Here is a 16,687-nt window from a genome sequence, read left to right on the forward strand (position 1 = left end):
GTACACTATATTTAAAAAAAGAGCATTATATTTTCCTTCTTGTTTAGGGCTTACAATTCAAAATGTGTTACAATCTTGAAATGATGGAGCAGATTGAATCATGCATGATGTTGATAATGACAATAATTAAAATATATTAAAAGCACCTCATTATAATTTGAAATAAGGCAAAACCAATTATTTGAAAGAGTAAAATTTATTCCATTTCCTCATATTGTCCTCTGGACATTCACTCCTCATTTATCTAATCATTTAAACACATTTCATAAATAGAGATCTGGTCATTTGTGAGGTGGACTGTACAGAATAAAACCTCAAAAGTGAATATTAGAAAAAAAGAAAGAAAGAAATTGGTCACATGTGGATTGTGGGTTATATATTTACAACATACAATAGAAGAGGGAAGAAAAGTAATTAAAGAATTAATGAGCATCTACTGACACAATGCAACTGCAAAGCAACCTGTTGGAATGGCTTGTCAACAGCACATACGGGATATTTTAAAGAGATTTATAAATATATTTAGATGGTTTGCAAGCATGAGTATACAACATGACTCTCTAACCAGACAGCAGTTTTCGGCCCCTGAAACAGAGTAAGTGCATATGACCGATGGTAAAGAAATCTGCCAAAACAAAATCAGATACAATCAGTGTAGAATCTCTAAATGCAAACAATATCATGCTGTCTAAATCTGCTATGTAATCATTGTTGCTGTACACAAGGATATAATACAAATGAATCACAACAAATATGATGTGAATACTGGCAATCAGAAAAACACAGACCATTTTCATGTTGGAAGAGAACCTGAGACAAGTTGTGTATTGATGACAACATACAATTCCCTCAAATGCGTTAGGAGCTTGTCCATTTACCTTAAATAAAACGACCCTTAAATAACCCTAACCGGAAAGGAAATAAAATAAAGTGATGTGTTGTAAATGGGCCATACTATGTTTACATAAGGCCTACAATGATATCGGAAATGACTCAGGCATTCTTTAAAAAACGGAGGAGAATAAAACACACAACCCCACTCTCACTTGAAAATCATACAGTAATTGCTACACATCTACTAAAAAAAAAGAAAAGCAAAACACAATGCTAGGATTGTCTGTTTTCTTATGCTTGATATTCATGATGGCATCATGGAAATCCTTTGCAGGCCCTGATTTAAATATTCCACATTTGCAGTGTTTTTTTGTTTTGTTTTGTTCTTTGTCCTCATTTTTGATATCCTTGAAATGAGATAAGTGTACAATTATTATCTTATCTTACATGTACTGAAGCACTTTACATAATGATTGCAAAAAGTGGCGTATAATCATATCAACCCAAGGCGGATGGAAATCATGTTCCAAAAGCATATCATAACATGATTATATACAAACGTTGTCTAAATAAGATCATAACGGCAATGTTTAGAACAGCTGATGTTTACGTAGCAAGCTCTGAAACTGAAGACGTGATTTGACCTTGTTATATTGCATTTCCACAACAATGTAATCTTCTTTTAATATTAATCACCTGCGCTCCGACAATAAAGATTCATTGGCATGAAACAGTTGCAATTAGCATCTCTCAATCGTAATAACATATCAACATGTACAAATTAAAGACAGCTCCGAGTGCATCATGCGGAAGTCCCGTGGCTTCAAAAATTGCAACGTATGTACAGAGATAGTCTTTAGAAAACTGATTTTGTGTGTATGTGAATGGGAATGTTTTTTTTTTTTTTTGAGTACACATGTACTTTATGTGAGCATGGGCGTATGATGAGTTTTAGTGCAGGTAGCATTCCATCGGAACCCTTCTCAACATCACAAGGGTTCAAATGTAGAAAAACCTTGGTTTATATGGCGTGGAAGTACGTCCCTTAAGTACGTCAGAGCAAAGAAAAAAAAACATAATTTTCCACTTGGCAACATGAAAAAATTGTGATGGGGCGAAAAAAACCCATTGACGTCTGAGGCCTAATTCACATAATACAGCCAGTAGATCAAATTGAAAAGAGAGAAAGCAGCGGGAAATATTATCCGTGACCATCGATCGATGGCGTTCACGTCTGTGAGGTCAGGGATTTTGATTTTGAGCTGGGAAGAGCGTCTGCGTAGCCGCGGTTTCTTCGACTGCACGTTCCTTTCCACGCTGTGGCGGCCCTCGGGCCGTGCTGTGCTCTGTTTGCGATACTGGATCCCTGAGTTATCGAACACCATTGAAGTGGAGTTTCGGGCTTCACTGACGCTGGTGGTGATCTCGTTCCCGGCCACCTCATTGTGGATCTCCAGGGTGGTCAGAAGGATATTTCCCTGGGAATCCACCTGCAAGCAGAGACATCATGGTTACCACGTTTTTTCTTTCTCTATAAAGCCTACTATTAAGTATGATACTAAACAAAAAACACATATGGAAATTATATAGATAGGTTCAATAAACTAGAAAAAAAAAAAGTTCCATTTAACACTTTACAATAAGGTCTTATTTGTTAAAGGAACACTCCACCATTTTTTGAAATAGGGCTTATTCACCTTCTTTCCTACATTTAGATAGGTGGGCAAATGCATTTTTATCTCAGTGCATGCATTGTTTTAGTTTGACAGAGTCGGCGCTAGCTTAGCTTAGCATAATGAATGGAATCCTTTGTTGCCAGCTAGCATGTCCTGAGTAAAAGTGATATATAAAAAAAAAACCCACCTAATTACTTCTTCTCACAACGAGTACAAATAGCGATGCAGATTAACACTAGGCGATTTCCTAGGCAGATATTGACTTGTATATTAAGGACTATATTAGGGGGAAGCACAGGTGAAGCACTGCTACTTGGGCGTGATATCTCTGCGCCCAAGTAGCAGTGCTTCGCCGGTGCTTCCCCCAATATAGTCCCAAGTCAATATCTGCATAGGAAATCGCCTAGTGTTAATCTGCATCGCTATTTGTACTCGTTGTGAATACGCAGGCCACAAGAAGTAATTAGGTGGTGTTGTTTTTTTTAATATCACTTTTACTCAGGACATGCTAGCTGGCAACAAAGGATTCCATTCATTATGCTAAGCTAAGCTAGCGCCGACCCTGTCAAACTAAAACAATGCATACACTGAGACAAAAATGCATTTGCCCACCAATCTAAATGTAGGAAAGAAGGTGAATAAGCCCTATTTCAAAAAACGGTGGAGTGTTCCTTTAACACTAGTTAATGTAATGTAGTAACATGAACTAACAATGAGCAATACAGTTTTGATTTAACGTTAGTTAATAAAAATACAGTCGTTCACTGTTTTCATGTTAGTTCACAGTGCATTAACTAATGTTAACAAACACAACTTTTAATTTAGAAAAAAGTATTAGTAAATGTTGAAATGAACTAACTGAGATTAATCAATGCTGTAGAAGTATTGTTCATTCTTAGTTCATGTTAACTTAAGTAGTTAACTAATATTAACTAATGAAACCTTTTTGTAAAATATTACCGACTTTTCTGACTATTATTTCATACAGGATCCCAAAAAATCTTTAAACAGTGAATTAAAAAAGTAAATTACTCAGTTAAAACCCCCTAAACTACTTAGACATTATCAAAGCCAATATATATATTTTTTTTGTAAGAGAAAATGGTTTATGAAAAGTGAGGATTTTGTGGTTAGTTAGGCATGTTAGACAAGCTACAATGGAGGCGTTCACATGACATACATAAAGAATGAAAGAGCCTTCAAAGCGAAGAGTCAAGTGTGCTATATTCTTTAGTTCTTTGCACATAAATGACAGACAACTAGATTTATGTGGCCATGATTTACATGTCAAATAATGTCAGTTACATTATGTATCCACTACATTGGAATGCTCACAAGAAAATAAATAATAATAATGGTATACTGTATATATAAAGCACTGCCATAGACACATGACACAGACATGAATTACTGCTGAAGAGCTGTTCTCCAGTACAACATACAGAATCCAACAGAACTCATTTTATAATCAATGGTACTACAAATCATCAACATGCTAATGCATCATAGCAGTAACAATATGACAACGAGATGCTCTAAACAAGCCACACATTTCAAAAAGCAATATTCTGTATAAGGTTGTACAATTGCAATGTCAACTCATATTTAGGTTATAAATGGCAGTTCTCTTACGAGAGGTCTCTCGTACTGCGTAAGATATCTTACGCTAGGGGAAAATCCTTTTCCGCGAGATATTGAAGCCAAAAATTATCCTTAATTTTGTAATAATGCAAAACGCGTTGCAGCAGCAATGCAGACATAGGCGAGACAGCTTGCGCGCCTATTGGCTGCTCTGCGGCAACTGCAGCAGCCTATCGAGCGAGGCCTGGCGTGACGTCAGACCCAATCAGGGCACTTCGCGCCCGCTGCGTCACGTCCCGCCGAAATGGGCGTGGTCTAGGCCTATAAATATCGCTCGCAGGCAGCTATTATCTGATTTTTCATCCTTCAAGCGAAGCACACGCATCGCTGGAGCTGGATTAGAAGCCGCGCCGTCGAGAGAGAGCACCTTCAGCGGGACGAGTCAAGTAAGTCGCTGGCCGCGCCAGCCTTCCTGCCTTCCTGCTGCGCTTTCCGGCGCTTATATCCTTTCTCTTTATTACACTGTATTTCTGTGTGTGTGTGTCGCCGCCGCGACACGCATTTCTAAAAGAGCTAGCGTCTTTTTTAAGATGCCTTCCTGCGGCTCGTGCAGAGCCACACTCAGCGACAGGGACCGCCACTTGATCTGCGTTTCCTGCCTGGGTAAGGAACATGCAGCTCTCGCGCTCGCTGACGGCGGATGCCCTCACTGCGAGCTGATGGCAATGGCGACTCTGAGGACTCGCCTAGCCTTCTTCACCGAGACTGCTCCCCCGCCCGCCGCGGCGTCGCGCCGTAAAAAGCGCCGTGCCCAGCGGGCCCCGGAACCCTCCCCCAGCCGCCAAAGCTCGCCGGTTCGCCCGCCTGCTTCCCCGGCTTCTTCTGTTTCGCTTCCTGACGGACAGCGGCCGCCATCTGCCGCCGCTTCCGTTGATATCGCGGATGAGGAAGCCCTGCTGGGAGAGGATGATTCCTGCTCTATCCTGGCGTCAGGCAGTGAGGATTGGGCGGGCTCCGAGGACCCCGCACCCCCTGCCCGCACATCGTCAGGCAAGAGAGCTTCCATCGAGACGGAACTCACGCGAGTACTCGCACAGGCCGCGGCGAGCCTCGGCCTCGAGTGGTCTTCGCCTGAGCAGCCCGCTCACAACCGGCTGGATGGATTTTTCCTGCCTGGGGAGCGCGCTTTGCCTGTGTCCAGACCGGCGCCTTTTCTTCCTGAGTTACACGAAGAAGTGGCCAAGTCCTGGAGCGCCCCCTATTCTGCTAGAGTGCGTCCTGCTGTTTCTTTGGCATTCTCCACCGTTGACGATGCCAAGAACAAAGGATACCTCTCGCTGCCACCGGTTGAAGAGGCGATAGCGGCCCACTTATGCCCGCCCTCCGCTGGCGTCAAGCTTGCTCCACCGCGCTTTCTCCGCCGCCGGGCAAGCTGCGTCAGCGTTGCACACCATGGCAACGCTCCAGATCTTCCAGGCCGATCTCCTCCGTAAGCTGGACGAGGAAGGACCTGACGCGATCTGCGTGCCGGACTTAAGGAGTGCCACGGACCTCGCTCTTCGTGCTACTAAGTCCGCAGCACAAGCCATTGGACGGACTATGGCTTCTCTCACCGTGTCTGAGAGACACCTCTGGCTGACGCTCTCGGAAAGCCGAGTCTGAACGCACCGCGTTCCTCGACGCCCCGCTTTCCGCTACAGGCCTCTTTGGATCCTCCGTCAAGGATTTCGCGGAGAGATTCGCAGAGGTACAGAAAGCGTCTCAGGCTATGAAGCACTTCCTCCCGAAGCGCTCTAGCTCTGCAGCAGGCCGTGCGAAACCGTCTGCTCAGAGCTCACAGCCACAGCCACCGTCCACTGCCTCCACTTCACAGCGCCGCCAGGCCAGAAGCGCGAGACCGCGCTCCCGCTCATCCGGTCGCCGCCCCGTAGGACGCGGCCCGCGACCTAGGATCACGGTGAAGCCAGAGGCCCCGAAGTCGTCCTAGCACAGCTAGGAAAACGACGGTGTTCCAGTCCCGCTGCGGCCGGACTCACACTAAAGCTATTCGCTCGTCCAGTTCCAGGAAATGTGACTGTTCCAGTGTTTTCTGCAGCCAACAAGTCGGTTCTGTCACCCGCTTGCCTGCACACAAATGCCGTTTTCACGGCTACCCAGATAAATCCCCAAGAGAGTGTATTTTCTGGTGTCCCGGCCACGGCCGATGGTGTTTCGTGTGTAGTAAGAATGCCCACTGCCCAGTGCCCATCCCTACACATAAGCACAGCCTGTCACACAGGGCTCGCGCACATAAAACCGCCTCAGATCGGTTGCGCTTCAAACATGGTGAACGTGCCCACTACCCAGTGCCCACTAACACCATGTTATGCATGTCTCACGGTTTCTGTAAAAACGAAACCAACGTGCACTCGCTTCACGCAAGCGAACGATGTTTTCGGTGTGATAAATGTGCCCGCTGTCCCGCGCCCACATCCACACATAGACATGACAGTTCCCACGGGAACCGCCCAGCCCTCCCCCTCGCGGTTAACCACCGCAGAGGAGTCGAGCGCAGGCAATCTGCCCGCTGTCATCAGCGCGCCCCATGCCTCAAATGTCACGAGCGACACGCTCGTGTTACAGCACACCGAAGCTTCTCCATCGCTGAGCGAGCGGAGCGTGCTTCGTATTCGACCCCTAGCTATCCATGCAGACGCATGGGCAAAGCTACCCGGGGTCTCGAAGTGGGTGCTGAACATTATAGAAAGAGGCTATTCGCTGCAGTTTCGCCGACGCCCTCGCCGCTATGTGGCGCGCGTCGAGACCACGGTGAAAACAGAAGTAGCACATCTACTTCGAGCCGAAGTGACGAAACTATTGAGCAAAGGGGCCATAGAACCTCTCTCTCAAGACCAGAGCGAGGGAGGGCTATACAGCAGATACTTCCTGGTACCGAAAAAAGACGGGGGTCTCAGACCCATACTAGATCTAAGGCAACTGAACAAAGTGCTTGTGAAGCGGCAGTTCAGGATGCTCACGACCAGGCAAATCCTTGTGCAGATTCGCCAAGGAGATTGGTTTGTGTCAATAGATCTGAAAGCCGCGTATTTTCAAATACAGATAGCGTCACGTCACAGGCGATATTTGAGATTCGCCTTCGAGGGCCAGGCATATCAGTACACAGTCCTGCCGTTCGGTTTGTCCCTAGCACCCCGTACATTTACGAAGTGCATGGATGCGGCGCTCGCACCCCTCAGAATGAGAGGTATACAAGTGCTGAACTATTTGGACGATTGGCTGATTCTAGCGCAATCTCGCGCAGTGCTCATAGAACACACGACCATTTTACTCGATCACCTTGAGGATTTAGGTCTGAGTGTCAATTGGACAAAGAGCTCCCTGTCACCCAGTCAGAAAATATCTTTCCTGGGCGCAGAACTGGACTCACTATCCATGATAGCGCGACTATCACAACAGCGCGCGGTAGACATTCGACGCACAGCGAACTCTTTTCGCTGCGACGCGTTTGTCCCGCTCAAGAAATTTCAGAAGATGCTAGGTCTCATGGCCTCAGCATCGTCAGTGCTCCAGCTAGGTCTGCTCCGCATGCGCCCGCTGCAGTTTTGGCTGAAAGCGCGAGTCCCACGCGAAGCGTGGGCACCCGGTTTGCTTCGCCTCAGGGTCAATCAGAAATGCGTCACAGCTCTGAAACCCTGGAAAGCGAACGACTGGTACCAATCAGGTGTAAGCCTGGGGACTTCCTCGAGGGTGAAAGTGGTGTCCACGGACGCGTCCACCTCGGGATGGGGAGCGCTGCTCGAGGGCAGACCGTTCTTCGGCCAGTGGTCAGAACGGGAGAAGCTCCTGCACATAAACTGCCTCGAAATGCTGGCAGTAGACAACGCGCTGACGCGTTTTTGTCCCCAAATAAAAGGTCACCACGTCTTGGTCCGTTCGGACAACATGTCTGTGGTGTCCTACATAAATCGCCAGGGCGGCATCAGATCCGAGAAACTGTACAGGCTGGCAGAACGCCTCCTGGTATGGGCTCAGTGCAACCTGCGCTCGCTCAGAGCGGCGCACGTGCCAGGGATCTTGAATTTAGGACCGGACAGACTGTCCAGGAACAATGGCTGGCGAATGGTCTCTACACCCACAGACAGTCCAACTGCTGTGGAAGAAATTCGGCAGAGCGGAAGTGGACCTGTTTGCGTCTCAAGAAAACGCTCACTGTCAAGAATTTTTCTCCAAGAGCAGGAGCGCGCTGGCCCATGTGTGGCCCCGCCGCCCGCTCTACGCTTTTCCCCCCGTCTCTCTCCTGCCTCAGGTGATAGAACGGATCAGGGAAGAAGGATGCTCAGTACTGCTGGTAGCACCGTTCTGGAAAAACCAACCTTGGTTTCCAGCCGTGATGCAGTTAGCAAGTACTGCCCCGTGGCCAGTACCAGTGAGGAGAGATCTCCTCTCACAGGCCCGCGGCTCGATCTGGCATCCTCACCCGGAGCTATGGTCCCTTCATGTCTGGGCCATCAACGGGTACATGTTGGACTCCCTAAAGGAGTATTAAACACGATCACGCAGGCTAGAGCTCCGTCTACAAGGCGACTCTATTCTTCGAAATGGTCAGTGTTTTCGGGCTGGTGCACAGCCCGTGGTGTGTCACCCACAAACTGTGATGTGACGGAGGTGCTTTCCTTCCTACAAGAGCTGTTGTTCAAAGAGCACGCTCAAAGTTTATGTGGCGGCTATAGCAGCGTTCTCAGAAACAACGCTTGGTCAGTCAATAGGAAGGAACGATTTAGTCATCCGCTTCCTTAGAGGAGCTAAGAGACTGAATCCTCCCAGACCTCCCTCAGTCCCCGTATGGGACCTTTCTACGGTTCTGGAAGCCATGAAAGGTGCGCCATTCGAGCCTTTACAGTCAATCGATTTGAAACACCTGTCTTTCAAAACGGTGTTTTTGCTGGCTCTCGCTTCAGTGAAGCGCATAGGGGATCTGCACGCGCTCTCTGTGAGCGCGGCGTGCATGGAGTTTGGGCCCAATGACTCAAAAGTTATACTCAAACCTAAGCACGGTTATGTTCCAAAATCCCTCAACACACCGTTTAGGGCGCAGATTATCTCTCTGTCAGCCCTGCCGGTCCCTGATGAGGAAAGAGACGCGAGCCTCCTTTGCCCAGTCAGGGCATTACGAGCTTATGTGTCTCGCTCGTCTGTTTTCAGACAGACGGAACAGCTCTTTGTTTCGTTTAGCGGGCGTTCTAAGGGACTAGCCGCGTCGAAACAGAGCCTATCCAGATGGATAGTTGATGCTATAGCGCTGGCATACGCCTCCAAGGGCATGCAGTGCCCTTTGGGTGTCAGAGCGCACTCCACGAGAGGCATGGCCTCTTCGTGGGCCTGGTCAAGTGGGATTGCCTTGCAAGATATTTGTATGGCGGCAGGCTGGGCCTCCCCGTCTACATTTATAAGGTTTTATAACCTAGAGGTTCCCGCCCTGCAGGCCAGGCTGCTGTCGGTCTAAACTACCAGTATTATCTGACCTGATGCGTTCAGCTCAGAATGCTGCGTTTGCTGAGCACAGCTCAGCGTTCGACAGTATAAAGCTGGGCAAACTGTGTAAGACCCACATTTTTCCCCATCAGTTCAGGCCGTACCCCGCCCTGTCTGTATGATGAAATTCGCGTCCCATCGACGCTACTTTATGTGGAAAAGTGAGGCTGCACCCCTCCTTCTTCCCGGACTCCCTGTGAGTTCACTGAGTGATTGTGCACTATATGTACCCCGGGCTTTCGCCCTTGGGTCTTTGGTGTCAGATCTCAGCATACACGGCGTTTTACATTGGGTCCCCTAGCGTAAGATATCTTACGCAGTACGAGAGACCTCTCGTAAGAGAACGTACTCGGTTACTAACGTAACCTCGGTTCTCTCTAGAAGAGGGAACGAGTACTGCGTATCTTGCCGTGCATGCACACGCTCTGGTTGCTTCGATGATGAAAAACCAGATAATAGCTGCCTGCGAGCGATATTTATAGGCCTAGACCACGCCCATTTCGGCGGGACGTGACGCAGCGGGCGCGAAGTGCCCTGATTGGGTCTGACGTCACGCCAGGCCTCGCTCGATAGGCTGCTGCAGTTGCCGCAGAGCAGCCAATAGGCGCGCGAGCTGTCTCGCCTATGTCTGCATTGCTGCTGCAACGCGTTTTGCATTATTACAAAATTAAGGATAATTTTTGGCTTCAATATCTCGCGGAAAAGGATTTTCCCCTAGCGTAAGATATCTTACGCAGTACTCGTTCCCTCTTCTAGAGAGAACCGAGGTTACGTTAGTAACCGAGTACGTTTTGTTAATGAGCTGAATCTGAGCCAGTGTAAATAAGAACAAGTTGGGCAAGTTGTTAACCTTACAAGAATCATATTAGGAAGCAAAAGTTCTCATATATAAGGTGTGATACTTTAATGTAACCTAGGTGATATGTGGGAGTACTTAGGCCTTGTCCACACGTTTTTTTTTTTCGTTTTTTTTCTCTGGTTTGGCCTTCCATCCACACTTTGTCCTGCGAAAACTGAGCTTTTTGAAAACGCTTTCCCAAGTGGATAAATTTGACGTTTCGTGTAGTAGCGTGGACTGTGAAAGCGGAGGTATTTGTAAACGATGACGCATGTTTAGTCATGTGACGCATTTTGAACCGATAGATGTATGTTTATACCTCTATTGTGCCAGTTATGTGCTATTGACTTTCACACTGTTGCTAAAGATATGTTTCTTTGTTCACTTTCCATATCACAGTCCTGCAAAGATGACAGAAATTTTAATCGCAATTGCTGTCCTGTGACAAAACATGAGAGCAGTTGCGTTTTAGACCAAACATATAATGGTGAGTGACACTGACGCATCAGTGAATGGTGAGATATTTTGCTAAATAAAATGATCCTGCCAGAAGAATAGCATGAGAACTTTAGGATGTCTGTTCCATCTATATAATCTCAGTGAGCTTTTATGAGGTTTCAATCATGCGCAGTAAGGTGAATTTAGCGTTTTCAGACGTTTCAGTGTGGATGAGAAACGTTTGGAAAAACGCTTGAAAATGCTAGTGTGGACGAAGAGCGTTTTGAAATGAAAACGCCATTTTCAAATGTATCCGGATTAATGTAGACGTAGCCTAAAAAAGCAATATATTTGTCACATTCAAAAAGAAGTGTTTATTAAATGGCGCATACACAGACTGCATGTGGAAACAGCAAAAGGAAATAAACACACAAATGTACATCCATAATTCACACTCTAGCTGATTTCAAAAATAGAAAACAACACTGTAAAAACAACAAAAAACACGGAACAAAAGTGTTTGAGTGAAATGAATCCTTACAAGTCATGAGTGGAAAAAAAATCTAAATCTTTTTCTCCTCTAGTTAATTAATTAAAATAACAGTATGAAACAGTAAGAAAAAAAAACCTCCCATTGCTAAATGACAGAAGTAATTGCTATTTTGCTGAACAACAAGCTCAGGTTATTTCTCAAGAGGAGGTCCCTCCATGATATATTGTTTATTTACTGCTACCTCTGAGTCTCTGCAGTAATAAATAATTCAGAAATACATTCTTGCAAAAATATCATTACAGCTCACTTCATAATCCTGATCAGTGTTTGTGATGGGGCAAATGAGAAAACAGCTACAGAGGTCGAGGACGGTATATAGTTGTGTTATGAGATGGTGTGTACTGAACCAGAATTTTTAACTGAATGAATGAATGGACCAGAAATCACACCATTACATATGGAGAAAGAAAAATGCAAGAACAGTGGTTCTCAACTAGTTTCGAATCAGAACGTAGATTTTACATTGGACATCAAGTAGCGACATCAAGTCCAAAAATGTTGTATAAAATTAAACGTCTCTACAATCAAGTGTTGTGATATATTAGTATTAAATTAATTAAAATTCTGTAAAAATGTATATGACAATGGTAAAAAATGTGTATTATTTCTTCAATTTTGATGGTTTCATGCTCTACAGTAAAAAGACAGATCCATCTAATCTGGCTATCTACTACCAAGTGATTAATATAATAGAGTCTGATTGAACGCTCAGCCTTGAACATTAATAATAAAACATATGGGAAGCATTTTCTCCTCCCCTTTATAAGTTAATATAAGCCTATTTTTTCGCTGCTTTGAAACAGACCGACGACCCACCAGTTGAGAAACACTATTTTGCACTAAATGAGAGGGAAACTGTTGCTAGGAGGATTTCAGGACGAAGCTTACAGACGTTGACAAAACAGCCAGCAATGCACACACTCACCCCTTGTGAGTGACGGTGGCCTTGTACCTGATTGGACTGTTTAACAGATGATGGCTTGCAGTTGCCTCCCTCTTGAACAGACTGGTCAGAAAAGCACAAACAAGAGTTTGTCCTCCATCTGAGCTTCAGCACAAATGCTTTAACCTCAAAAATCTCAACTTGAGTCTGGAATTTGTCTTTTGATTCAAGGAAAAGATGACACATATTTCAGGACATTGCTGTCGTTGCGTAGCTATTCACACGCAAATGTCAGTGGCCATATTTCTGACACAATATTCCAGAATTAAACATTTGCAGGAGGAATACTGACATTCCTCAGGACTGGGAATGACCTAAATAAATAAAGCAAATAAAGTGAAAGACGTGCAGAATTTTCCAGGTGTCAAAGTAGGAAAGAACACTGTACAACTCAAAGAAGTCTACAACTTTATTACAATTACTTAGAAACATCACATTCTATTTTTTTTCCTGTTTCATGTCTTTGTATTGTTTCCCCCAGGACGACCATACCACAACCTTTTATTTTAAAAAAAGAGAAAGAAAATCTAACGCTCAATTCTTTAGCACACAAAACAGTCATTCTTCACATTAGCATCGTGACAGATAAAAAGGACTTTTACCTTGTTGCCGTCATACTTGCTGCGGTCGTTACTGGCTTTCTCAGCTTTCTCAGCCAATTTCTTCTGCATCTGAGGCCCTCGTCCAAAGAAAATATAGTTGACGAAAGCATATTCCAGCAGAGCCAAGAAGACAAAGACGAAGCAGCCCATCAGATACATGTCTATGGCTTTGACGTACGGGATCTTCGGAAGTGTTTCTCTCAGGTGGGTGTTGATGGTGGTCATGGTCAGCACAGTGGTAATACCTGTACGGGAAATATTTATATTTAAGTTATATTAGCCTAACCCATTCCCAACCATTGATGAGATTTTTTTTAACTATCTTTACTTAACATTTTCATATTGAAATTGTTTAGTTATTGTTGTACTTGCCAGTTTTGCTGCAGAAAAAAGAAACAAGCGATAGAAGATTGCTTACGCACATGTAGGCTAATGTGATCATCAAACCTTCAATACGCTGATTTCACGCAGCCGTTATTTTGAAATCGAAAGCGAGGCTCCGGTGGGAAGAAAACCGGAAGTGTCGCCTTTAATCACAGGAGAGTCGTGAATGCGATGGCGTATTGTTGTGTTTAATGATGTTGTGTCAATTCTAAAACTGTACATACATTTCTTTCATACTTTAGACTATATATAGTGAAATTCATTTATAAATAAAATATTTTTTTTATATAATTCAGAAAGTAAAAAAAGAAGCAGGAATGACCTATATACATATCCTATATTGGATATTAACATCCAAAAGTGTAAATCGCGGCAGCAGCTTCAGGTTGGTAGTCCAAAGGCATTGTTGTTTATCTTTACTTCCGGGGTTTTTCCCACCGGAGCCTCGCTTTCGATATCAAAATGGCGGCTGCATGAAATCAGCGTATAGCATATAAATCAACATTAAAGAATGAAATGCTGAACCCACAGAGGTATATGACTGGAAAAGCTTTGGGGGTGTTGATGGACTCGATCTACAGTATGTTTGGATCATCTTTCTGAATCCAGATAAAGTCTTTGACAAAAATTTGATTTTCTCAGCTTTTTGTGCAAAATGTTGATTTTGTTAAATGAAACTTACCCACATTCAAGTGTGGATAAAAAAAAAATACAAAAAAAAAGAATGCATGAAGCTAAAATAAAATGGTTTCTTTTTTCTTTTTTTTTTTTGTTTAAATGCACAGGCTCTGTTTTTTCATTTCTTATATATTAATTTAACAAAATAGTCAGGAGGCCATGACAGTTTTGTGAAAATGGTCAAAAATGTTGGCGCTGGCTAGCAACTTGAAAAAAAAAAAATGTTGGTGGGGAAAGTGTTAATTTAAAATATTAATTTAATACTTCACCAAAAATAAAAACTACATTTTGTTACAGAAAAAAAGAACATCATATGACATGAGGGTTAGTAAATAATAACAGAATTTTCATTTTTGGGTGAACTATCCCTTTAAACAGTCAGCGGTCTATGTTCTAGGAAGCAAACTTTAAGGTTTACACAGACAGTATGTCTCAGTACAACCAAGTGTAAGCAATTTGAAAGTACATGCTGATGGAAGGCAGAACACACTGACTGAAATTTCAGGGAAGGACTCAGCCAGGGATGAAAGCGCTCTCAGTTGACACTTCTGTTCCAACGCCCACCATGAATCTGGACTCTGAGAATGGGTGCTACAGATTGAGTGCTGTCACAATGTTTAAAATGCCAGATCCGAGCCCTGCTTAGTAAACGGAATTACACAACCACAACACTGTCAAATCTAGCTTTGAATAATCCACTTATGATGGCAGTAGCCTGGTTACCTTCATAATTGATTGCAATACTAAATAAAATGCTGTTTTATCCCATAACTGACAGTCTCTGAACCTTTAATCGCCACTACAAAGCCACAACACTGCACCCTTTTGTATATTATACATTATGTGAGTTCTGACCTAATTAGCTGATTAGATTGGATTCATTTGTACAGCGGCCAGAACTAAGAAATCAAGAATAACATACAAGGTATAAAACAGCATGACTGATCAACTTGGCCACAGCTGAAGAGAATAGCCCAGCACTGTTGTTGTTTTTTCTTCCTTTTAGTGTCTTCCTCCCTTTCTCCAAGCTTTCCCACATGCTATTCATATTTAACACAATGTCTTATATTATAGATTATATTATATAAATAGAAAGGTCAATAGCATTTTTTCTATTTTCTATGCATTTTGTTGAGTCTATGCTGTGATACTCTATTCTGTTTATTCTGTGAGTCAATCCTGAGTCAGTATTACTGCCAGTTCAAAGAGGAGCGATACTCCAACTGCTCAAACACCCACTCAAATATGTACAAACAAGCACACACACGTAGAAGATAATACAAATATACTGTTCAAACTCCTACTCTATAAAATATCTCCATTATTTTTCCAAACTTCTTCCAAACACCAGCATATCTGCCATTATTCAGAGTTCTGTCAAGTGATGGAATCCATGTGTGGTTAATTTTGGGAAATGATGGTCGTAGATAAGAGTTTTTTTTTTTTTTTCCTGAAATAGACTATACCACAATAATAAACTGGCATGAAAAAGTTATAAAATGTTCGTGGAAAAACTAAAAAAAGCAGAAAATGTGTATAGACAATTGGGAGACATAAAGTCAGAATTGCGTGACAAAGTCACAATTGCGTGCTATAAAGTCAGAATTGCGAGTTATAAACTCGAGATTTATAACACGCAATTGCGATCTCATATCAGAATTGCAAGATATAAAGTCGCAATTATCTTTTAAAATGTTTTCGTTATTTAAACAAGCTTCCATAGGACACAGTTTAACTTGGTTGTACACCTTCATATATTTCAAATATTTTTTATTTATTTGATGCCACTAACCTGACAAACTTTGTCAAATCCAGTGATCATTTTATTGTCAAAAGCACTTTTATCAACCTATTAACTTGTAAACATGACTTTCCAGGCAGACTGATAAAAATCCCTGTAAGCTTGCACCCCCACAACTTGTGTGAAGTCAGCCAATCAGATTGGAGCTTGCCAGATTGAGAAAGTGCTTTCCAGTTTTTTGAGCAATATGTATCAGTCAGATGGTCAGCGAACAGACTGTGGGCGGTCTGAGGACGTGCCGTCTGAAAGTGAGTCTAGTTGCGACATGCTCGTATCTTGATGTAACTTATCGCTGCTTTCAAGGAGATTTTTCCTTGATGTAGAAACAAAAAAAATCACTGTCAGTGTGCAAACAACGTCAAAGGCATATTTGAGGATAAAAAGAGATAGAAACAAACTATCTTTTCCATCTCTTCCAAAAAATCAAATAAGGGTCGGAGCTGTTTGGACCCCAAAATTCATCAAAATATCTTTTTTTTGTGATCTGAAAAAGAAAGTAACTCAGGTTTGGAACGATGAGGGTGACAGAATTAAAACATTTTCAGATGAACTATCCCTTTAACACTTGTGGGGATTTCTTTCAGCCTCTGCTCTGCATATTTGGTAGTTTTACCTTTCTGCAAATAGCATCGGCTCCCGGTTAACGCTGCCACTCAAATCAGTATGTTTGTTGCTGACTCTGCTGTAGCCGTGATGGGACTAAAGTGTGAATATGCCTGACTGGAGCAAGAAATGGAACTGTCAATATTTCTGTTGCCCTGCAAAGAACCAACCTCTTCCACAACAAACACAGCAAGACTTCATCATAGATGAGCTAATTTCTCAAA

At 43.5% G+C, this 16,687-nt stretch overlaps 1 protein-coding gene across 4 annotated transcripts in view; it reads right to left on the reverse strand.

Annotated features, from left to right (window-relative positions):
• Positions 1–183: 183 nt before the first annotated feature.
• The window catches only part of gabrb3 (gamma-aminobutyric acid type A receptor subunit beta3), a gene marked incomplete at its 5' end in the record, with an annotated part of 76,762 nt that continues 60,258 nt past the window's right edge, over positions 184–16,687 (reverse strand). For 3 of the 4 annotated variants that reach the window (XM_081380089.1, XM_081380088.1, XM_081380091.1), the window contains 2 exons: positions 184–2,324; positions 12,998–13,242. In XM_081380089.1, coding sequence (XP_081236215.1) covers positions 1,977–2,324; positions 12,998–13,242 — 593 coding nt within the window. In that variant the 3' untranslated portion in view covers positions 184–1,976. Of the gene's footprint in view, positions 2,325–12,791; positions 12,894–12,997; positions 13,243–16,687 lie in introns of those variants that run through there. The other variant, XM_081380090.1, reaches the window with a different exon arrangement.

This window comes from Scardinius erythrophthalmus (genome assembly GCF_964197995.2).
Source record: "Scardinius erythrophthalmus genome assembly, chromosome: 12".
Classification (NCBI taxonomy): domain Eukaryota; kingdom Metazoa; phylum Chordata; class Actinopteri; order Cypriniformes; family Leuciscidae; genus Scardinius; species Scardinius erythrophthalmus.